The sequence below is a fragment of the Carassius gibelio genome, chromosome B8 (assembly GCF_023724105.1).
Source record: "Carassius gibelio isolate Cgi1373 ecotype wild population from Czech Republic chromosome B8, carGib1.2-hapl.c, whole genome shotgun sequence".
NCBI lineage: Eukaryota > Metazoa > Chordata > Actinopteri > Cypriniformes > Cyprinidae > Carassius > Carassius gibelio.
This window is the reverse complement of record NC_068403.1, coordinates 4,031,375-4,055,576: the sequence shown is the minus strand read 5'-3', so window position 1 is coordinate 4,055,576 and position 24,202 is coordinate 4,031,375. Positions and strand designations below refer to the sequence as shown.

The following is a 24,202-nucleotide window of genomic DNA, read 5'->3' as shown; positions in this document are numbered from 1 at the left end:
TGATAACAAACAAAATATGTTTGCTGCGTGGATCAGGCGGACTTAATGAAAATGCAAATTCATCCTTTGCCAGCAGGAGATGTTTTAAAGCATAGACATAAAGTGCGAGAAATAGAGGTTTCCCCAGTAACAGCTGTAAACAGAGCAGAGCTCACACGCTGCTTTATCAGGCATATAACATGCAAGTCTTTCTTCAGAAATACAGCGATATAAAAACACCTGTGCCTCGTTTTGATATTTAAACATATAAATGTTAGGAATTATTAAACGTGCAGTACGTAACGTTACTCATGTTTATTCAACGAAGCCTTTTTGAAAATCGATCAGTTTTAAAATTGTGGCGAGTCTCCAAAAATAAATAAATGTATGGGAAACATCCCGCAGCACAACCACCTGAGCCCAACTTCAGTCTACTCATCACCTTGCCTTTAACTGCGTTTGTAGAAGGCACGCAGCCAGACCGATATACACAACACAGACCGGATGTTAACTTAGGTCCAGGCGCGTGCATCCGATGAAACTGTCTAATATATATATATATATATATATCAGTTTGAGACCAAAGGTTTGGACACACCTTCTCATTCAAAGAGTTTTCTTTATTTTCATGACTATGAAAATTGTAGATTCACACTGAAGGCATCAAAACTATGAATTAACACATGTGGAATTATATATGGAATTATATACATAACAAAAAAGTGTGAAACAACTGAAAATATGTCATATTGTAGGTTCTTCAAAGTAGCCACCTTTTGCTTTGATTACTGCTTTGCACACTCTTGGCATTCTCTTGATGAGCTTCAAGAGGTAGTCACCTGAAATGCTCTTCCAACAGTCTTGAAGGAGTTCCCCGAGAGATGCTTAGCACTTGTTGGCCCTTTTGCCTTCTGTCTGCGGTCCAGCTCACCCCTAAACCATCTGGATTGGGTTCAGGTCCGGTGACTGTGGAGGCCAGGTCATCTGGCGCAGCACCCCATCACTCTCCTTCTTGGTCAAATAGCCCTTGATGCCTTCAGTGTGAATCTACAATTTTCATAGTCATAAAAATAAAGAAAACTCTTTGAATGAGAAGGTGTGTCCAAACCTTTGGTCTTTACTGTAAAATATATATTTTACAGTTTTTTTATATGTATATATACACACACACACACACACATATACACACACACACACACACGCTTTTGCACATCCTGTCATACCAGTGACTGGGTGTTACTGCAATAGACTTTGCAGCATTAAGGTTAACGATTAATCGATTATTTGATCATTAATTTAAACGACGATCAATCATGGAAATGATTGAAAATTGACATCCCTACACAGAAGTATAGAAAATTCTACATTGATTTAAATTTTTTTTTGCAAAAAACGACACTGATATCGGATCAGAATTACTGTCTCTTCTCATAGTGACAGCCAATCACATTAGTTTTCTGGTATTGCATGCACTTGATTGGCTTGCGTCTGCGCTAGGGTATTTGCATAAGATGTTCTGACTGGAGGACGGCTGCATTGGCGCTTGAGAAGTCTTCAACTTCTATTTAGAATTAATTTCTAGAATTAATTTCACCATCCTTGACGTCACTTCATTTAAAAGTAAACGAGAGGCGTTGACGCCCCGTGTGATGGGGCGTTATATGTCTGGATACCGCTGCACAAATCTTTCAACAACGAGAAATGTAGTTCCTGCACGGACTTACATCCAGGACAGCAGAATGGTCAGGATGACCTGAAACACATAACCAACTGAAATCAATTTACAAGTATTTAGTCTTGCCTGAGTGATGCTGAAACAACCAGGTTTAGTTTTTCACCCAGGAGAAACTGCTTCCTGTGGAACAGTCTCCATGAAGAATGATCTCTTGATCCTGGATCCTTGCTGCCATCCACGCAGAGATGATTTGGAGGATATGTGGTTGTGTCTAAAGGGTAATGAATCAATGTTACAAGAATACTGATAGCAGCACTATTGATCCTGTACCTTATGTAAATGTTTTCAGTACCGAACAAGTCAGGAACCAAATTAGTACCAGTTCTTGAAACCCATCTCTACTTGTAATAGTTGTCTTGTTGCTGCTGCCCAGACTGTCTCTTCCCCTGATGATAAATATATGTGTTCATTTTAAAGCAATAAATAATACATTTAAATTACTAGGTGGTAACAAATATATTTCCTTATAAGGAACTCACTGAATCATGGACTCAACTGGTGGTTGTCTTGTCAGGCCCTAAGAAAGTGAACAATTTGTTTACTTTTTGTGAAACGAAAGTATCAGATCAATTAGATAATTACACTAGCATTAAAAAGCATGCATGTGAAAAACACCATCAACACCAATAATGAACAGATGACAGAATTTACAAGCCTGCCACTTGAGGGAGAAAAGGGGAAATTATTAATCCCACATAACGTTACACTGAACATGATTTCGGCAGCCTCGGTCTAATTAACGTTAAACTTTATATTTAACGTTATATCGGTTTATATTCAAGTTCACAGCATGGCTAGCATGAGCATCATCAAGCTCGAGCAGCAGGTATTCAAACAAACTAATTAACGTTACTACGGTTAAAAATTTAATTATTAGAAAGTTAATACTGTATAGTTTATAGTGATAAATTTCAAATAATTTAAAACAGGTAAGGTTATATTCGATTTTAACAGTTACCGTTACCTTAGACCACCTCTGAGACTGCTTTTGAGCTAATTAACCAAACAGAGCATTTATTTATTAAATTGAAAGAGAAAACCTACAAAACACTACTCCTCTTTGATGGCATTTAACGTTATATCAGTTAAAATCTATGAATAAAAGTAGATTTATAGGACTTACCTTTCCTCCGTGTCCGTCTGCTGGAAGTTGACCGTTACAAAATGACGGGCAATTTTTTGTATATTTCCCAAAGAATATGCTGTTCAAATGGTATCTTAATAATAATAATACATCTAGTGCAATAATATTAAAAGTTATCTGAAGACCAGCTGACCACGTCGCTACAACGTCCCCAATGGGACTAACTAGCGACGTCTTTTGAGTACGTGCCCACGACGTTTCTGGGAAGTTTAGCCAAGATTTAAAAAAATGGAACTTTACCACGACGTCCTCACAACGTTGCCATAAAGTAATGTCGCGCTGACCAAATGACGACTAACTGGCAACGTCCTCACAACGTTCTGTGTTTGCTGGGAACATACAGTTATTTGCAGTTAAATATGTTAGTGTATTTCATATGCTACATGTTTTAGGCGTGAAAAATAATTAAATACATCGGAGCTAAACATTTTCATAAAGCAGTTATGGTAGCCACGTCAGTATAGCGCGAGAGGGCGCTATCGAGACGCTAAACAAGGTAGAAATTACATTTAACATTTATATACATTTTTAAAAAATAAAATAAAAACAAGCTTTATATGACTTTTAAAGAAATACGAATTTTGTATAATAAAAAAATAGTTTGAGCCATTAAAGAAGAAACCGCATTTTCCGTATTTCATTAAAAAATGAAAAAATAATGGACGCAAAAGTATATGGACCCAAAAGGGGCAGTTGTTTTTTATTTAAGAATAGAATATTTATACACACACACATATAGAATATAACTTATGTACTGAGTTTAAACCAAAAATAAATGTCATAAATAAATCTTAAATATCTTAACATAAACCTGTTTAATTATAATAAATAAATATAATAAATGAACATTTATGTTTCATTACAACATTTTTTAATAATATGTTTTATTAATTATAATATTTTATATTAATTAATTTGTAAAAACAAAAACTCTTTTCCTATTTCAATGAATAGAAATACCAGAGAGAGAGAGAGAGAGAGAGAGAGAGAGAGAGAGAGAGAGAGTGTGTGTGTGTGTGTGTGTGTGTGTGTGTGTGTGAGAGAGAGAGAGAGAGAGAGAGAGAGAGCAGCAGCAGCAGCAGCGCTACAATGTTTCAGCGTGTTTCACACTCTCTCTGTTTAAACGCGACACAAATCATGTGAGTAACCGCTCAAACCTCACTGGACTGAAACTGAGAGACTCCAGAGACCGCGGGAAACTTTACACACATGGCAATATTCCCTTCAGTCCGGAGGAGAATCTGAATGGACGCCGAGCAAGCTCACAGTTTACCAGACGAGAAGCTTTAACGTGCGAACAGACCCATGGGAACCAGCCCTGCTGAAGTTTTACAGAGCTGCTGGGTTCACGGTAACACTGGCGACACTCGCGCTCTGGTTCTGTTTTTAAACCTTCTCAAGAGATTTCTGAAGTACTTTTAAGAATATTTAATTGTTTTTGGGGAATATCTCTTGCCACTTTCAAGCGGGGGAAAAAGCTTGAAGCATCGATGGAGTGACACCTTCTTATTATCATCAGTCAAGTGCCTCAAAAAGGTAAAAGACACACATATACATGCATATATAAGTAGACATATTGCAATCGTTTGCGCCAGCAGATGTTATTGTCAACATACATAATTCATATATATCAGAGCTGGCTTTCTTATGAGGCTTCTGTTTGAATTATGATGCCTGTGTTTTGCATGAAACATCTAAAGATGCTGTTCAGCTGCAGGGTTTGTTCTCCGTGGCTTTATTTCTGTTTAAAGGTGTGTTTTCTGGGGTGCACGTGAGGTCCAGTGTTTCTCATGAGAACAATGACCAGCTCACAGTCTCTCTGACCAGAGCTGGACATGTGGATGTCAGTCCTCCGAGCAAAACAAAAGAAATAGCATTAGATGAATACATTTTTTTTTACATTTTATAAAAAGCTATTATTAGTAATGATATTATATTTAAAGGGGCAATTTTGGTATTCAAGTGGCTTTCTATACATATAGAATATTGTTTAAATATTTATTAAAGTAAAAAGTGGTTAGGTAATACAAATATAAAAAAGTATTTATTTTATATTTATTTTTAAACATTGGTTTCACATACATCTAAAAACATTTACACTATATTTTATATTTGTTTTATATATGTAAATATAATTAATTTCTAAAAACTGATCTGTATTTATGTATACATTATATAAACTTCAATAATATAAAATATTATTAAGAATATTTATATAATTTTAATATTTATGAATATTTATTTATTTATTTATTACTGTTCTTCTTGCATGGGGGGGGGGTCAACAATCAACATCTGAAAAAAAATATCTTAAAGTTAAAATCAAATTTGTTATGCTTTTTCATTTTAACCCTACTACGTTCATTATTTGTATCATATTGTGATGTTTAATGACATTTTGTTATATCAAATTAGGATTTATTCTACATTATTACCTCATATGACTTATAAATTAATTAACACCTGCATGTATTTCAGCTGTGTGGCCTTAGTTCATGGATTGGACATATTTGATCTTTAATAGCTTGATATGCAATCTTATTATGCTTTGCTGTAGTTTCCAGCACCTGATAAAGGCTGTATCCAAATATATGTCAAAAGATAATAGAGCCCTATTTCAGAGAGAGAAAGTGTGGTGAACTGTGTGATTAGAAATATCTTTAGAGTTGCTGTTTGCCAAACATATACTTGCGGAAGCTAACTAAAGCAGTCAAACCAGTCGTGCTTGGGTTAGTTTGTGGTATACTTTGGTCACTGGGTCATGCCGAACAATATCAAAAAGAATGGCTTAACCTGGACTATAGCGAGCGGTGAGGGTCAAACATCAGTGAGCTTTACTGACTCACCTTCTGCTCTCAAACACTGTTGAAGCAGATATTATTGACCCACATTAGACAGTGTTGTGATGATGCACACAGCTGCTCTGAGATCAAAGGTCGCGAGGATAACACATGTCATTATGGTTATCTTGATACCTTTAAGCATTTTATTGTTTTATTTCAGTCTGTTGCATGCCCATGCTTCTTCTTGAGATAATAATAGAGGTGTTTGCTAAAGCAAGTGTCACAGTAGAGTGAAACATTGTCTGCCCACTTTTTAGTGGCTTTGTTCCGGAAGTGTTTTTCACGTAGGAATTTAAAAAAGAGCTGTTAAAGGAATAGTTCACCCAAAAATGAAACATTGCTAAACATTTCCTCACTCTAGTGCCATCCAAGATTTAGATATGTTTGTTTGCTAATCAGATTAGGAGAAATGTAGCATGATGTCACTTGCTCACCAAATGATCCTCTGCAGTGAATGGGTGCCGTCAGAACGAGAGTCCAAACAGCTGATAAAAACATCACAATATTCCAAAATGAATCCATACCATTCCAGTCCAGCAATTAACAACCTGTGAAGTAAAAAGCTAGGTGTCTGTAAGAAATAAATCCATCATTTAGTAGACATTTTATACTCAAACAATTGCTTCCAGCTATACACATCCATAGTCCATAATAATGTTGATCTGTGCATATTTCTCTCCTGATTCAGGCAAGATGACTTTTTCAATGGAAATTTGAAAGTTTACTTTTAGGTCAGACATTATCAGAGCAGGCTTTTGAAACTAAAAGCCAAAATAAAATATTTAAAGGAGATTATGTTTGTTACTGCTTCTGCAGTCTATAAATGGAGCTATTGTGTGTGGCTCAGGGTAATACAAATCATGTCTTGTTCATACATGGCAAAGTCACACGACCAGGTTTGAAGGTTTTACCTCACAGATCTACATGGGTGATGGTAGTTTCAATGCGTTTTAGCATCTACATGATCTTCACTGGAGAGAAATCAAAGCCACTTGAGCAGTATTTGGCAGCAGGGCTCCCACGGGTGTTTAATAGACATATCATGTCATCAAGTTATATTTCCTGACTTATTTCACGCCAGGTTCTTGCCAAGATGCTACTCAAGACTTCCTGCGATCCCAGATGTTGTGCTTCACTGCCATTGGCTGGTCTGCACATTCGGTCTGGTTTCTGTTAGCCATGATAAGCATGATAATAAGTGGTATATGAGTATCTCAGCAGCAGGTACAGATCAGGATAAACGTTCCCTGAGGGCTGCTAATGCGAGAAAGGTGGTACAAATGGGAAAATGATCTAATGAGCCCTTATTTACTGATTACCTAGCCTAGACGTTGGTGTTCATCCAGGTACAGAATGATATTTCACTGTGCAAAGCTTTATTAAAGCAGGAATCTCAATGGAGCTTGATATTATGGTCTGTGGGAAGTAAGAGAATTCAAGGGAAACTCCAATTCATACCGTTTTGAAATTATCAGAGGCATTGCAAAATCTAGTTTTAATTTATTTTTAAAGTGATTTTTGGGTTAATGTTAATGTGAAGAAAATATGTCTGGTTTAGATAAATGTTGTTATAGTTGTTAGGAGTCTATAACGGTGTTAAACATGACACTTTCCACTTCCTTATGATAACATTCAGCAAATTTGTAGAAGATCTGATTAAAACTGTAAGAGGAGTTCGTTAAAGTACGAGGCCTGAAAATAACAAAAACTGCACAAAAAAATCATTACAGCAATGAGTTTCGTACATGTACGTGAAACGTAGCTCAAGGGACACTTAGTTGAAATTTTACAGGTGTCAGTATCGAGTAATTTTGCCACCTCTGACGCATGTGCAAAGTTTCGTGAGTTTTTGAGCATTTTTAGACCCTCAAAAATAAAATTAGAGTCCTCCCACCACTAAAAACTGAAAACATTCCACATTTTAATAAATGCTACAACAGTATTTAGAATAAATAACAGTAAGAGTAAGTAAGCACTGTTACCCATTGAAGTGTTGCCTGAGCTGTGTTTGGGGGTTGCAGAGCGTTTTGCGTGGTTGATATGTGGTTACTGTACTTGCTGGCCTAAAAGAAGTCCCTCTTTCATTGTAAGTCTATGGGATGTTTTTTTGGCTAGTATATTGTCCACCACAGTAAGTGATGATTTATTGTCAGTTTTCCATTTATGTCTCCTTTACTTTCATTAAATTATATAAGTGACATGCAATATTGGCCAGTTTGCTCCTAGAAATGTCATCATTGTGCCACATGGAGATTGCTGGCTTACTGGTCTTCCTCTGACCCGGGTCATTCTGCTTGGGCCGTGCTTGAGCCCTATGGTAGCCTGGATCATCCAGGATTAGCTGCAGCATAAACAGCTTTCTAATCAGGCTGTGTCTGCAGCTCAGTGTGTCTACACTACTCACTCCGGCAAAGAGCACGTGTACCTTTCATCTACCTGTTTCCAGAACTCACATGAGCTAAATGAAACGGTTTACATAGTGCTGCAGCTGACATCATAATAAAAAAAAAATTACAATAAATTATAATACATTTGAAAAAGAAATAAATGTTATAGAAAAATCTAAAAAAAAAAAATAATGTCATAATAATAGTGCATTAAAATTTGCATCTGATTTAGATATGGAAAGAAAGACAGTAGGAGGAAAAAGTAAAAAATAAAAATAAACTAAACAAAATTGAATGTGCAGTTACACTTCAGCTTTTGCTAGTTGGAATAGTTTTTTTATTATTATTAATATAAAAATTTGTCAGAATTTTGAAAAATATATTTAGTATTACAGTTTGTATTATGAGTTTTATAGTTTTTTTTTATTTATTCTGTATCTTAAGAATTCACTTTAATTTGTATTTTAAGTTCATTTAAATTTTTGTAGTTTTGTTATGTGCTTTGTCAGTTTTATTAGTTTTATATATATATATATATATATATATATATATATATATATATATCTAAAATATATATATATAAAATCACAAAGAACTTTTATGGAGATTTTTCCATCTCTCTAGGTGGAAAAATCTCCATAAAAGTTATTTGTGATTTTTTTATTATTATTTGTTACTTTGCACTTTTTGTTAGATTTACTATTTACTCAAGTTTTAAAAGTATCTAATATTTTGATACTTAATTTCCATAATTTAAATATTCTTAAAGATTTAACATTTGTTGTCATTTGGGAGTGTGTATGCATTGCATTATTATGCTGTTACATTATGATTATATATTCAGTGGCATAAATGACGTTTAAAATGACAATAATATCGCTATTATTTCTGCGGCAATATACCACGCAACAAAAAGTTATTTTGATTTTATTGCAGTTATTATTAGGCAGAAAAACAAACATTTAAAAATGTCAATGTAGTTAAAATTTTTCAATGTTTAATTTATTTTATTTCAGCTTTACTTCAATTAATTGGCCTTAACTTTCTTAGCCAGACATTCATTGACATCACCAAACAGGACAAATAAAATAAAGATCACTGGTTGAGAAGTGTCTTAGTTTGTACATGAAGTATTACAGTTGCTCTAGAACAGTGGTTAATAATCACATATTTCAGTGTTAAACAACTCTATTTGCTCTGTTAAAAGCTTTAGCAGGAGTTGCATGTGTGTTTCTGAGAACAGGTGTTATCCTCACCGGAAGAGAAAACCACCTCATTTGACATTTGATCCCAGATCAAGTAGATTTAATCTTCTGCTTTCTGATGACCGGTTCACCTTTTTAATACACTAAAGCATGTTCAGCAGCAGAAATATACACCTGACACAAACACCTTTGTCAGAGTACCTTATGGTGAGAGCAACTCGAACACATTGCTGTTAATGAGATCAAAATGGCAAGTGGTCCAGCAAACAGCTTTAGCTGGAGTCCTTACAATGTTATTGGTACACTCAAAAAAATGTACTTTCACCTTTGCTAATTTTACTTAATCCGTTCATGTTATGATTACTTAAAAAAAATGTATTTAACAATGTGAACTTGATTTAATCTAGTTCATTCAACAAAAAAGTGTGTATTGTCAGCTTTACTTAAAAATTATTTGTTCAGCCAAAACATTTTTGCGTAAAGGTAACACATTAGTGAAACCAACACAGACTTGCATCTCATTGGCTGAGGATTTCTGCAGTGTATTATGGGTAATTGTTATTCTGTCACCCTCTTGGAGAAGTGTAGCACCATTAGATAGGTAGATGAGTAATACAATTTATAGCAATTAAGTTGTTCTAATAAGTTTTAGAACAAAACAAACAAAGAAACAAACAGTTTGAAATGTTGCTTTGTAATTTAAATATGTTTGTGATATGCTTGATAAGCTGTAATTATAGAAAGGTTTGAATAAAAAGTAATTTTAATCAGCTGCTCATGATCCTAATGCAAGGGGGTGGCATTCCTAAAATGGCATTATTCAAATTTTATGTCATCATTATTTAACATTTTCAGGTACAATTAACTCATTTGTTGTTTGTTGACTCTATTAAGGGTTGTTAAGTTTACTTAAACTTATTTTGTAAAATGAACTTAATTATTAAAAACATTGTCCAAAACATTGCAGATTAGTTGGGCTGACACTATTAAATTAAGCTTTGCCCAACCATAGTAAATAAGTTGAATCAACCTTAATAAATTAAGTTGACCCAATGTAAGTACATTAAATTGGAGTAACAGAATTGCATAATGCTGAAATAAAGCAAATTAATCATGTGGAAATCCTTTCCATGATTTTTTTATGTTCGTTCAAAGAGTTATTTTTTTGAGTGTAACTGAATTGAAGACATGATCAGATCAGGGAAGTTGATCAGAGAGAGCAATTGCCAGCATGTGGAATGAAACATCAGTGTTATATTTATATTGCATGAAGATATGTTAAAGTACATGGTGTTCAGTAACTGTGTCACTGGTATATAACTTAATTCAGTTAGTCAACTGAGGCTGTGAACTATCAAAGCAGATCAGCCTGAAGATCCAGAGGTGTGCCAACTAGATTGAGATGGTCTGTTATCTGCTAAAGCCGTCCAAGTGGACACACAGATGGTACAGGTCTTAACCAGTTTGGATGGTTTCACATGAAACAGGAAGTGGCCATGTGGTTGTTTTGGCTTTGGATGTTGTGCTGAAGATGTTTTATTAAGCGCCTCTGCCAGTCAAGGCCAAGATCAAAGATCAGAGGGTTTGCAGAGCATGTCCCATCATGCCCTGAGAGCCGTTCTTCACCATCTTGAGCATCTGTTTCGGGGGCTTCCTCTTTTGAAGATGTCATAAAGGTTGATTTTGAAAGAAGGTCATGGGGTTTGTGTGTGTCACTTACAGTAGATCAGAGTGAATCAGGTTGCAGTGATGTGATTATTTCCAAATATTCACTACTGTTCAAAACGATGGATGATGAGTGGGATGCATTCATTTTTTTAGATCTGATGTATTTCATTTCCAGGATTATTAGGATAAATAGAAAGTTTAAAAGAAAAGCATTTATTTGAAATCTTTTGTAATATTATAAATGTCTTTACTGTCACTTTTGGTCAAATTAATATGCCTCCTGTAGAATAAAAGTATTACTTTCTTTAAAAAAAAAGAAGAAGAAAATAGAAAAATCATACTGGTCCCAAACTTTTGAACAGCATTGAATCTCTTTTTATGTTCCAGGGCTATAGATGTATCCACAAATATTCACATTAGAGGTCAACCAATATGTTTTTAATGATTTGTTCTTAAATGAGGACATTTCTTTTCCCCAATCTTTATAATGTGGTTTTCAGATTTTAAATATGTTGCCAAGTTTAATACTTCTGGCCAGTGTTGGACTCTTTCTGACACTCATGCTGTGCTCTCTATCCTCTCTTTTTCACTGCACGCGCTTTGATCAAAAATACAGTAAAAACAGCAATGCTTTGAAATATTGTTACAAGTTCAAATAACTGTTTTCCATTTGAATAGATTAATTTTTTTAATTTTTATTGCAGTGATCGAAGCTGAGTTTTAAGCACCATTATCCTTCAGAAATCATTCTAGTATGATGATTTGCTGATCAGCAACCATTTCTGATTATAATCAATGTTAATCACATTAGAGGTCAACCAATATTGGCTATTAAACAATTTATTCTTAAATTAAATCATTTCTTTCCCCTTAGTCCTTAAAATATGGTTTCAGTCTCACCACAGAGCCTAAATTCTTGACTTTTTTTTTTTGTTGCAAAGTTGAATACTTTATGCCGGATTAGGACACACCTGGAATCTTGTAGGGCAGAAAGTCTGAAGCAAGCTTTGCTCTCCGTCTGTCTTTCACTGTTTGCTCTCCTCTCTCTGAAAGACACTTTCACAAGGAGGCCTTGTTCAACAGCTTGACTGGTAAGAGCCTCCACGCAGAGGCACACAATGCCCTGCCCTCATCTGGCACCTCTCAAGGCCGGTTTCAAAATCAGTTCATGCAGCCCAAAACCTGTTTGAGCCTTTTATACAGTCAAATAAAGCACTGACTCCAGAACAGATGCATTATAACCTCGGTTGACATGACTGTAGCCATGGGAGTGTGACTTTTCCAACTCTTTAAAATGAAGGTTAAAAAGAGGGGTTCTTGCAGCAAATGTCATAGAAGAACCGTTTTTGGTTCTCCAAAGAACTTTCAGTGAAAAGTTCTTAAAAGAACCATTTTTTCTAAGTGTGAAGAACATTTAAAAAATGTAAAAAAAAACTTTAAAAATTATATGAATGTTAAAAGGTACTTAATGGAAACATCAATAAAGTACCTTTATTTTGAAGAATGTCGTTTATTTTATTTGAAGAACAATTTTGTTTTTTGTTTTTCATCTAAAAAACCTTTTTTCACTATTGAGAAGCGTTTGTTAAATGTAAAGTTTTTTTGTAGATATTAAAGTTCTTCATGGAAGCATCAATGCCATTAAAAAATCCTTCATTTTTAAAAGTGCCTGTTCATAGGACTTCAGCAAAGCTGTATCCTGTATAAACTAAACTTTTCTCTTTCAAACAGTTTATTTATGGTAGGACTTCGCAGTATTTCCTACACCAGATTGTTTGGTAAGTGCTGTTTGATGATAAAGCATCACTTCTGCTGTTGCTCATAGTTGTGGTTAGTGACTTGAACCATCCTGTAACTCATCCTGCACCATTTGTACTTGTCGAAATCGGATAGGAAGGAATATTTTATTAGTAACAAAATATACACTTCCCCTTTTGAAAAAGATATTTGTTCTAGACACCAAATGCATTTTCACACTCAAACAGAAAATATTGATGTGGAAACAGTAGAAGTGTGTGGTTTCTTTCATACCTGTGGTTGTTCTGAGACTGTTCAGCCAATAACTTTCCACTGCGTTGTGGAAATCTGTCTTGTGATTTGGGCTGGAAAGAATGGAGATGAGAGATTTATATTCCCCTCATGAAATTTGACTACTGTGATGAGCTGGAGCGAATTTAACCACCTAATCTGTTACCTTTACCATTATGTACCTCCAAATTCTTGTTGCATTCAATGTGTGCAGAAAGACAAAACCAAGAGAAATGCAGTTGCATGCTTTTCGTCTTTGCGCATGGCTTCTTAAAATAGTCTCCCCCTCCAACTTGGGCTTTAATTAACTTAAAGTAATAAGCTGGTATTAGTGGCTTTGAATGGCTGATGTGGGAGACGGGTTGTTGGGGGATTTTGCTGCTCTCAGGTGCTCAATCATACAAGTGGATGTTTGCCAGCGCTGTATTAAACAACCTCTGCTTTCATTTCCAGGCACTTTGCAGGGAAACTCCTCCACAATACTGAAGAGAAATATTGAACGTCTGGAGAGTTGATTATTGTAAACCGCGGGGTGTGTTCACTTTCTGGGTCACTGTTGGGTGATGTTAAAGATAACAAGCAGATTTCATGATGGCTGTCTGTTGTTTTCAGATGAAACATTCAGAATTGCTGTATTTTAGTAGTTAAAATGTTTTTTACTGAAAAATATGGAAAAAGCATGATTTTCTTTTAATATTGCTCATGCATAAAAAACCTGAAACTGTTTTTCTTTTCTTTTTTTTTTTTGCATGGGCAAACAGAACTCATATTTTAGGACCAGGTCAATCAAAATATAGTTAACTAAAACTTAAATGAAAACAATTAAAAAAAAAAACATTTTTTTTAATAAAAAAAAAAAATACAAAATTGCAAAACAACTAATTGAAAATAAAATATTAAATTAGAATTTATATGAGTAATTTATCTAAAATAATTGATATATAATATATTTTAAATTATATTTTAAAATGCATTTTATTTAAAGTATTTGCAACATTTCTTATTTTCTTTTGTTTAACTTTATGGTCTAAAATAAACTAAAACTGAAATAAAAATTTATAAAATATATAAACATATTTGAAAACAATAAGAACAATAAAAACTTTTTACATTAAAAATAAAAACAATTCAGTTAAATGAGTTAAGAAATTAATAAAAAACTGTCCATACAGTTATTTATAATAAGGATGAAGATTAAATGTATATCCGTTTTTATTGCACTTACCAAAACAATAAAAGCAAGAGGAGTGGAAAATAAGGAAATTTGAATTAATGCTGTCAAATGATTAATTGTGATTAATTGCTTGCAAAGTAAAAGTTTGAGTTTTTTGTATATTTATCATGTATATATAAATACACACAAATACAATATATATTTAGCAAATATTTACATGTATATTCATATAATTTATATTATATATATATAAATATATTTAATATATAAACAACATTTTTTAAATACAGTATACATGCATGTGTGTGTATTTATATATACATAATAAATATACACAGTACACACACATATATAATGTAAACAAAAACTTTTATTTTGAATGCGATTAATCTTTTGAGAGCACTAATTAGAATTAGGCTTAAAAAAATGTCTCCAGAATCATTCATGCATGTAAAATTCTAAGAATTGAACAATTAGTTGTAACCTGACTCAGAGGAAGACATGAAGCATGCCTTTGTTCAGTCGAAAGCAAAAGTGCTACGAAATGCATTATATTTTGGGAGAACATTTACTGGAATCGGCACCACACATTCAAACACTGATTTCATTCAGAAAATAGATTCATGCTGCTGTTATCTAACATGTGAACAAATCATTATTTTGCATGTTTGTGGTGGAACATGACCTGCACATGTTCTTTAATGTCTCATGAGATTTTCTTAATAAGGAAATGTGCAAGTATTAAATGATAATCCGAGATGTGTGTAATGGATTAAGTCAGTAAAGTATGTAACAATCTGAACCGGGAAATGTTCCTCATGTTGTGTTATCTCAGGTCAAATGACTTATGTGTGTGTGATTGTGTTTCAGGTGGGGTGTGTGTGATGGTATGTGAGTGTTTACCATGGTACAGAAGAAACTCTGGCTTCTGAATGTCACCTTCGCGGCCGCCCTCTTTTTACTGCGTAAGTACTTCTGCCTTCTCCTGCTAACATCACAGTGACCTCCCAAAATATCTGGACCCTTTATTACCTTCATTCACTCTGTGTGAGTGTGATCGCATTAGAGCAGGTGTCTGTATCTGCATGTCTCAAAAGTCACATTTGTGTGTTTTTGTGCTATCTTTGTTAATGATGAATTACACTTGCTTTAATATTTTGTCATGCAATCCAAGGACATTGCAACATTTTTAAGTATAGCACAAATGTCCAAATACTTTTTCGGGCCACTGAAGATTTTTTACCTTTTATTGGCAGGTGAACAAGTTATTATATTATTATTATTAATATAATATTATAGTATTAATTAGTTATTAGTATTAATCCAGTTTGCATTCTATTCATTTATTGCTTTTTTATGTGGTTTTGTTGTATTATACATTTTTAACAAATAGCTGTATTTCTATTTACCTTTATTAATTTAATTTGAGTAATTTAACCTAATCTTATTTTATTTCAGTTAGCTGCCAGGGAACATTTAAGTTTATTTAATTTTCATCTATTAATAATTTGTGGTTTTACACAATAAAATCCATGAGGCAAACTTTAATGTTTATCTGCAGCCATAATCAAGCTATATTTTAATATATTGAATTGCAAAACATGTTTTGAAAAACAACAACAACAAAAAAAAAAACACTGAGACTTGAGCATGACTTGAGCCACTTGTATATGAAAACAAAAGAATAACTTAGTTGAAGGTCAGGATATCATTATTAAACTGTGATTAAAACCATGAATCATGTTGCTTTTCCTAAAATAATGATTGGCCAACTGGCAAACAGTTTGTCTACTTGTTAAACCCAAAGTTTTATCTGGCAAGTGTACATTTTGGACACTGCATATCCCTCTCCGCTGTAAATAAATGCTTTTTTGCCTCTTTTTTTTTCCCCCAAGCCTTCTCCTTTCTTCATTCATCTGTTACCTGTCCTCTTGTGTCTCTTTTCTCTCTCTCCATGATTCCTCTGCTGGTATTTGTAGATGTGTTTGTATGATCATAATATGACAGCACACGAGGTGGGATAGTTCAGCCTGTTTACTCAGAGAACACGTTTGGTGCAGGGAGGTTAATTCCTGTTTGTTAACCAACAGACGGCCCTCTATGTTCCTTATGCCACACAACCTTTCCCGGGACAAACAGGAGCTGGTATTTAGGAGCAAAGACCCCCAACATTTGCGGAGAAAGGGGATCAAATCCCTCCAGTAAAAAAATGAAATCTGCAAATCCGGATTTAGATCGGTCTGGGATTTAGATTTCCCTTCTCTCGAGGTACGGGGTGTGAGTCTTAGGGGCAGCTGGCCATGTGTGTGCCTCAGGGGGTCTCGGGGCAGAGGGAGGGTGGGAAGGTTGTGGTTCTGTCAGCAAGCGTCGTTTTTGAGAGATTATTCTAATCGCAGACGAGACGAGATGCATGGGGCCAGCTTTGGTACAAGGGGTGCAACACTGCCCCATCGGGTTTGCAACTTGTGAATCTGAGAGTCTATACAGACATCTCTCAGCCCAGTGTGTAAACGGAGGAATCTCACGAAAAGTAAATGTCCCAAAAAATTTTTTTTAATTTTTTTTTTTACAAATTTATTTTATTTTATTTTATTAATTCTCATTTAAAAAATCTTTACTGTAATTTGGGGGGAAGAAAAATAAACGATTTATATGTGTGATGTATTTGTAAAGTCCTAAGTAACATTATGGTAGTATTTGTTGTACTTAATTTTAATGTACAGTACATTGATCATTTATGACTGTATTATGGTAGCAAAATTAGATTTTGGCGTTCATTGTCTTATCAAGAATGTTCTTTTTAATTATTATTTTTATCAAATATAATGAATAGTATAATATTTTTTTTTTTCATATTTATATAAAATGATATTTTCTTGAAACATTTTATATAAATAGTTTTTATTTCATTTTATTTTGTGATGTAATATCAGCCTGTTTTTGTGAGATTTACCCTAATGAGGTTTCTTTTGTCTGTCCTGTTGAGAGAAAGTGTCCATCATATTAACATGCTGTATGTTCATTTACATGCATGTCATCTCTTTGGCACCCTGCCCCCCTTAATCTGGATTTGCATTCACCCCCATTTAGTGAGTGTTTTTGTGACATCACCCTCTTTTGTCTCTTGTTTTTCTCAGTCATGCTCTCATTTTCCATCTCGTATTCTCTTCTGGCTCTTGTTCCTGTCTGCATCCTCATGCCTCTCATGCTTTCTCCAGGACATCAGAACCGCTGGGTTTATTATTAAGTACACAGTGTACAGGAAGTACTTTCCTCCAATGACAAATATTGGTGGTTTATATCCTGTGAATTTGATCTATACAGTGCAAACAGAAATCGCATGTCAGATGACAAATGCTGTGTGTTTGTTATGTGTTCCTCATGATGTATTCTTCTTCTGACTTTTTTAAGAGCTAAATTAATTTACCTCCATATGTGTTTCTCAGTTGCATTACTTTTGTCAAAATAAAAATAAGTGTCTTGTCTTATGACTCTAGCCACTTCTCTCCCTGCTGAAAAGACCAAAATAATGGCCTTCATAAACCAACTTCACCAGCTTTGCTGACAAGCCCAACACGCTTTTTCACTATCTTGACCAGCTCAAAGCTACGACTGACCAGCACTAACCGACAAAAATCAATCTCAACCAGATCAAAGCCATCATCAGCATAAATTAGTCCAGACCAGAGTTAGCCAGCAGATGTCCATCTATATGAACTCTAAACCAAAATAAATCAGTCTGAACAAGCTCAAAACCATCAGAAATTAGTCTAGACCAGGACTAACCAGCATATATCCACATAGACCAACTCAAAATTAGAATAAATCAATCTGGATCAGTTCATAACCACCAATAACCAGCAGAAATCAGTCTAGACCAGCACTAACATACATCTGGACTAGCTTTAAACCAACTTAAATCAGACTGGAACAGTACAAAACTACCACTAATCAGTATAAATAACCCTAGACCAGCACAAATCAGCAGATATACCAGCTGAACTACCCTTATGCCAGAAAAAGTCCAGGACTAACAAGCCAAGACCAGCACTAACAAGCAAGTACAGTGTCTGAAATGAAGTAGCTGTAAACCAACTTAGATCAGTTGGTACAAGTACAAAACCACACCTAACCTATACCAGCACTAAACCACATATATCCATCTGAACTAGCTCTAAACTGACATAGATCAGTCTGGACCAGCTCAAAACTCCTGCTAACCAACATAGATAAGTCTAGACCAAGAGATAGATTCATCTGAATCAGCTCTTAACCAGAATAAATCAATCTGGATCAGCACAAAACTGCCGCTAAACAACATACAGTGGGGCTCGAAAGTTTGGGCACCCCTTGCAGAATCTGTGAAAATATGAGTAATTTTCAAAAAATAAGAATGCATGTTATTTTTTATTTAGTACTGTCCTGAGTAAGATATTGTACATAAAAGATATTAACATTTAGTCCACAAGACAAAAAAAATGCTGAAATTATTAAAATAACCCCCTCAAAAGTACTGTGTGCTGTTACCTGATGATCCTCGACTGTCTTTCTGTTTTGTGATGGTTGTGCATGAGTCCCTTGTTTGTTCTGAACAGTTAAACTGAGCAGCGTTCTTCAGAAAAATCTTTAAGCTCCTGCAGATTCTTCAGTTTTCCAGCATCTTTACATATTTGAACCCTTTCCAGCAGTGACTTTATGATTTTGAGATGCACCTTATCACACTGAGGACATTTGAGGCACTCAAACACAACTATTAAAAAAGATTCAAACATTCACTGATGCTCCAGAAGGAAACAATGATCTCTCTTATTTTTTGAAAATTACTCATATTTTCACAGATTCTGCAAGGGGTGCCCAAACTTTCGAGCCCCACTCTAAATACACATAGACCTGTCTTATCCATGTTTATCTGGTCTAGCAGGGAAATAATAGTCCAGCTGACATGTGCTTGTGTTCCTCAGGTGTTTCTCTGAGAGCTGAGGCGGTGGTCCAGGGAAGAGTCGGGGGTTTTGCTGAGCTGGGCTGTAGTCTGACTCCTGCATCAGAAGGGGCCACCACTCCAAACCTGTTTCCCTTACATGTGGTGGAGTGGGTCCGGCTGGGGTACAACGTCCCTATCCTCATCAAATTCGGCAGCTACACCCCACGAGTGCATCCCAACTACAGAGGTGAGCGTCACCGCAGACATTAATTGGTTTTTCTATTAGTCCCACAGGAGAGACTCTGTCAGAGGAGACAGAGGAAGTGATGCGGCTGTTAGACTTTTATGGGTTTGAACTTGATGTGCTTTGTCTTTTGAGCTTTGTCACAGTAATGTTTATAATTTCATTTTATTAATGTCAACTAGCACTGCACGATTTGTGTGTGTGTTTGCGGTGGGGGGGGGGTAGTTTCAATTTATCTAATACAATTTTGTGAATTATAATGCAATTAAAAAAAACTTTACAAGCCACATTTTTTTCCCCAAATCGTGATTGTATATTAATGACTATGCAATAATAATGATAATAATAATAATAAAGGCCAAACTATTGTGAATATATATTAATATGACCATGTTATTATCATCATTATTATTATTGGTGGTGATGTTTTGTTGTGGTTGTTGTTGTGGTTATAATTTTACTTATTATGAATTATATAATAATAATAATAATAATAATAATAAAGGACAAAAAATTGTGAATATATACTAATATGTAATTAGAATTATTATGGTTATATAATAAAATATGTTATGGATAATAATAATAATAATAATAATAATAATGAAGGTCAAACATTTTTGAATATATATATGTAATTGTATTTATTATTATTGTCATTATTATTATTATTATTATTATTATTATTAATAATATTGTTGTTGTTATATAATATTTCATTATGATTTATAACACTACTACTAATAATAATCATAATCATAAAGGTAAAAAAAGAATATATATTAACATGACTATGTAATTATTATTATTATTATTATTATTATTATTATTGTCGTTGTTGCTATATAATTTTAATTATTATGAATTATATAATTAAAGTGGATCCAGAAAAAAAAACCACAAAAAAAAACCCACTGTAAGCCGCTTTGGATAAAAACGTCTGCTAAATGCATAAATGTACATTTAATATAATTATAATATTAATAATAAATTAAAATAATGCTAGTATTATTTTATGATTGTGTTTTTTATGATTATTGTTTTTTTTCTTTGGTAGAAATGTAACATTTTATATAAGAGGCACCTGCCAAAAAAGCTTCACTTTGCAGGCAGCTTCTCAGATGCAGCTGGATTTTTAACGCTTTGGTTGCTGAAAGCTGTCTAAAGGTTTATTGCTATTGTTAAGAGAGACTGTAGAGTGCTTTAAAAGCAGTCCTGTGTTTCACAATCACTTGTTTAGACTCTGGGGGCCACAGACTTCATCCACTCAATAGCTTCTGATAGTTCCTGTTGTTGTTTCTTCAAAAGATGCCGACACACAGCCTGAAAAAGGCTGATTTCCCGGGCAATTCACCAAGAGTTTCCTCTTTGAACAACTTTAAAGGCTGTTTGTGTGCTTTACTCGTTCCCAGAGAGGTGCTTGGCGATGTAAATACAGCCGTTTGCACCGGTGCAGCTGAAGGAGGGGTCGTGCTCTGGAATTTATTGAAGGGGGAGGGGCATTGTGTTGTTAAACGAATATCCCCATATAAATGTCCCGCCCAAACAAGTGCCCTGTAATTATGTAGAGTGTGTGTCCGCGATTGCAGAAAAGAGAAGGGGTGCAGGAGGTAATGAATGCAGAGAGAAAGGGGGTGGATGGGGAGGAGGGGTGCGCAGACGTTACAGTCTTTGGGGGTCGGGGGTATGTGAGCGGGACCTGGATTAAAACACTGGGGTTAAACTGCAGCAGGTCGCGTGTCCCCGCCGGGATCCAGTGGGTTTGACCCAGTAAGAGAGAAAATTGTCTTTAAGATTGAACAGAAGGTGTTGGATTGATAGATTTATACGGGTTACTGTTCCGTCAGTGTGCCAGCATACACAAGACAATGAACTTTGTCCTGGATTAATTCAAACAAATCCATGTTCAATTGTGGATTTTCACTCTAGTATTTTTTTGTAATTGTATACATTTTTAGTTGTTGTTATAATTGTGTATGATTATGTATGTATGTATGTATGTATGTGTGTGTGTGTGTGTGTATAAGTGTGTATATCTATATATACATAGTTTTGTAGTATTTTTTTATGTATGTATTTGTTATATAACTATGTTTGCTTGTATGGTCCCTGTTAAATAAACTTTAAATAAAATAAATAAATAATTAATCGCATCCAAAATATATAGAATTTAAATGTAAATGTAACACATTATATACACACACACACTATATATGTAAGAAATTCTATATTAAAATGAAAGAACTAATAATAGACTGACTTTATTTATAAAATGTATTATTAATAATAATAATAATAATGATAATAATAATCATAATTTAAATAAAAAAGTACAAATGTAAAATTATACAACTATAGATTGGTGAATCTAATTATCTGTGCATCTTTACTTCAAAACAATTTGTGCTGTCAAACGATTAATCGCGATTAATCACATCCAACATTAAACGCTTTTGTTTGCATAATATGTGTGTGTGTTCTGTGTATATAATATATATTTAGAAAATATTTACATATATTTACAAATAATTGATATTATGAATAAATATATTTAATGTATAAAAATATATTTTTTCTGAAATATATACATGCATGTGTGTGTGTATTTATATATACATAATAAATATACACTGAACACACATATATATCATGCAAACAAAAACTTTTAATTTTGTATGTGATTAATGGCGATTAATCATTTGACTGCACAAATGCTTTGAAGTTAAGATACACATGTTCACTAATATTTACAGTGGGATAATGTTACATTTGTACTTTTTTATGTAAAGTATAAAGTAAATTTTTATTAAGTCATTTTATTATTGGTTCTTTCATTTTAATATGGAATATATATATATATTAGTGTGTGTGTGTGTGTGTGTGTGTGTGTGTGTGTGTGTGTGTGTGTGTGTGTGTGTGTATAATGTGTTACATTTAAATTCTATATATTATTTATTAGTTTAAAAATAAGTATAATACAATTATAATTCATATTTTTGCTTAAGCATATGTTATTTTCTTATTATTTTCTTAGTGTTCTCTGTTTTATTATTGTAGTGATTAGTTATTGTACTCCAAGTATTCTGATAAATATTGAGATTTGTTCTGGAAGCATCTCTGTACCACAGTCTTTGGGTCTCGTGGACATCAGTTCTGACGTGGTCTGGGTTTGTTTCACTTGAACAGGTTTTGATAGGAGATCAAAAGGAAATTTCCATGTTTTCCCAATGGAACGAGCAGTGACTGTCAGGAGGAGCATGTGTTTCTCAGATGAGCCCCTCTGTGTCTTGACCTGACGCTGTGGTGTCTATCAGCACCCTGAAGCAAACTAATACAAAATCAATTAAGATCTGTCCTGTGGTGCTTAGATAGTAAGTCACCGGTCAAAGGAAGAAATTCTGGGAAAAGCAGATTACTTCCTGAGAAAGCAAACATTGACAAAACATAGTCAATAATGAGTAAGCAACATCAACGAAAGGGAACATCAATCGCTGCTTCTTTCCTCTCTCTAAGCTGCATCTGTGTTTATTTCTGGCAACAGATGAAGCATCTTACAGCATGTATTTCCCCTCTCAAATTAAAGACTGAAGGATGTAACGTTCCCAGACCGCACCGCTAAACATCTCTCTTTCATTGATTTTGATTGCTATTGTCCTCATTTGTAAGTCACTTTGGATCTGCTAAATGATTAAATGTAAATGCTTTAGTTGATGCACATGAGAAGAATCAGTCAATGTTTCCATGACAGGGAAGTTGTGTAACACAAACTTGTCGACCAATAAAAATACCAGAATAACTCGTGCAGATCAGCTTAATGGGTTTTTAAGTACAATAGTTGTTCCCATCTGTAATTATTACACAGACTTGAATGGTGTTCATGATGCTTTGTGGTTGCCAGGTTGGTATGGGCTCTGGGGTATAGCTACTTGGTGTCTAACTGGTCCAGGAGCCCACAATTAAGTTTCTGCTCTCTTATGGTTTGCTCACTTTTTCCAGCTGAATATTATATATGTCAGATCATGCATGTTTAATATGAAGTGAATGCTGTTTCATGTTGGATCTGCAGAGTTCAGCGTGTGTGGTGTGTGGATCTTGAACGCTCGGTCTGTGCTGTCAGGAGCCGTTAGTTTAAGAAGAGCTGATCAAATGTGCCCTCACTTCCTGCTTCATGAGGAAATTAGGGAACGACCCCCTTGAGGGAGAGCCGTATGATAAAACCACAAGATGCTGGGCAGCGTGCTGCGATAGTGGGATTGTTTTTCTCCTTGGAAACTTTCACTCTTCTCAAAGAGAACTATTTGGAATCTGAAGCAGACTTGATTAAACATTTTAAATGCAAAGTCTGGGAAAGTGCACAAAATGCAAGAGCGTGTGTGTCCTCACTGATCTTAAAGAGACAAAAAAAATCTGTTTCATGTTATGCTTGTGTGTGTTAAAACCAGGCGTGTTTATGATAAAGGATCTTCTTTATTTCCATACAGCCAGATACACAACCAAAAATAAAATATACTAAAACAAAACCTGAAAATGTACTAGTCATTTTCTTCCAGTACATTATCCTGTAATTTATGGACATTTCCATTAAGCCTAAAACTGTGTGTTAAAAAAATATGGTATAGTTCTTCATATTAATACAGTATATTGTGCCCTATTTTTACAGTGCGCATAGATTAATAAATAAATACATTTAGAAAATATATATAAATTTTTATTATTATTGTGTGTGTATGTGTATTCAGTATTTTGACTATATGCTGAAAAAATGCATAGAAAAAAATAAGATACAATTTTATTTTATTAATTATATAAGTGTTTTCAAAATATACAGTATACAATTTTTAATGAAACAAATATTTGTTTTATTTTTACAAATA

General features: G+C 34.2%; 1 protein-coding gene across 1 annotated transcript in view; it reads left to right on the top strand.

Moving 5' to 3' along the window:
• Positions 1-3,831: 3,831 nt before the first annotated feature.
• The window catches only part of LOC127964025 (protein turtle homolog A), a 41,570-nt gene continuing 21,199 nt past the window's right edge, over positions 3,832-24,202 (top strand). Inside the window, exons 1-3 of the mRNA XM_052564163.1 lie at positions 3,832-4,394; positions 15,034-15,128; positions 19,125-19,331. Of these exons, the coding sequence (XP_052420123.1) occupies positions 15,068-15,128; positions 19,125-19,331 (268 nt within the window). The 5' untranslated portion in view covers positions 3,832-4,394; positions 15,034-15,067. The remainder of the gene's footprint in view (positions 4,395-15,033; positions 15,129-19,124; positions 19,332-24,202) is intronic.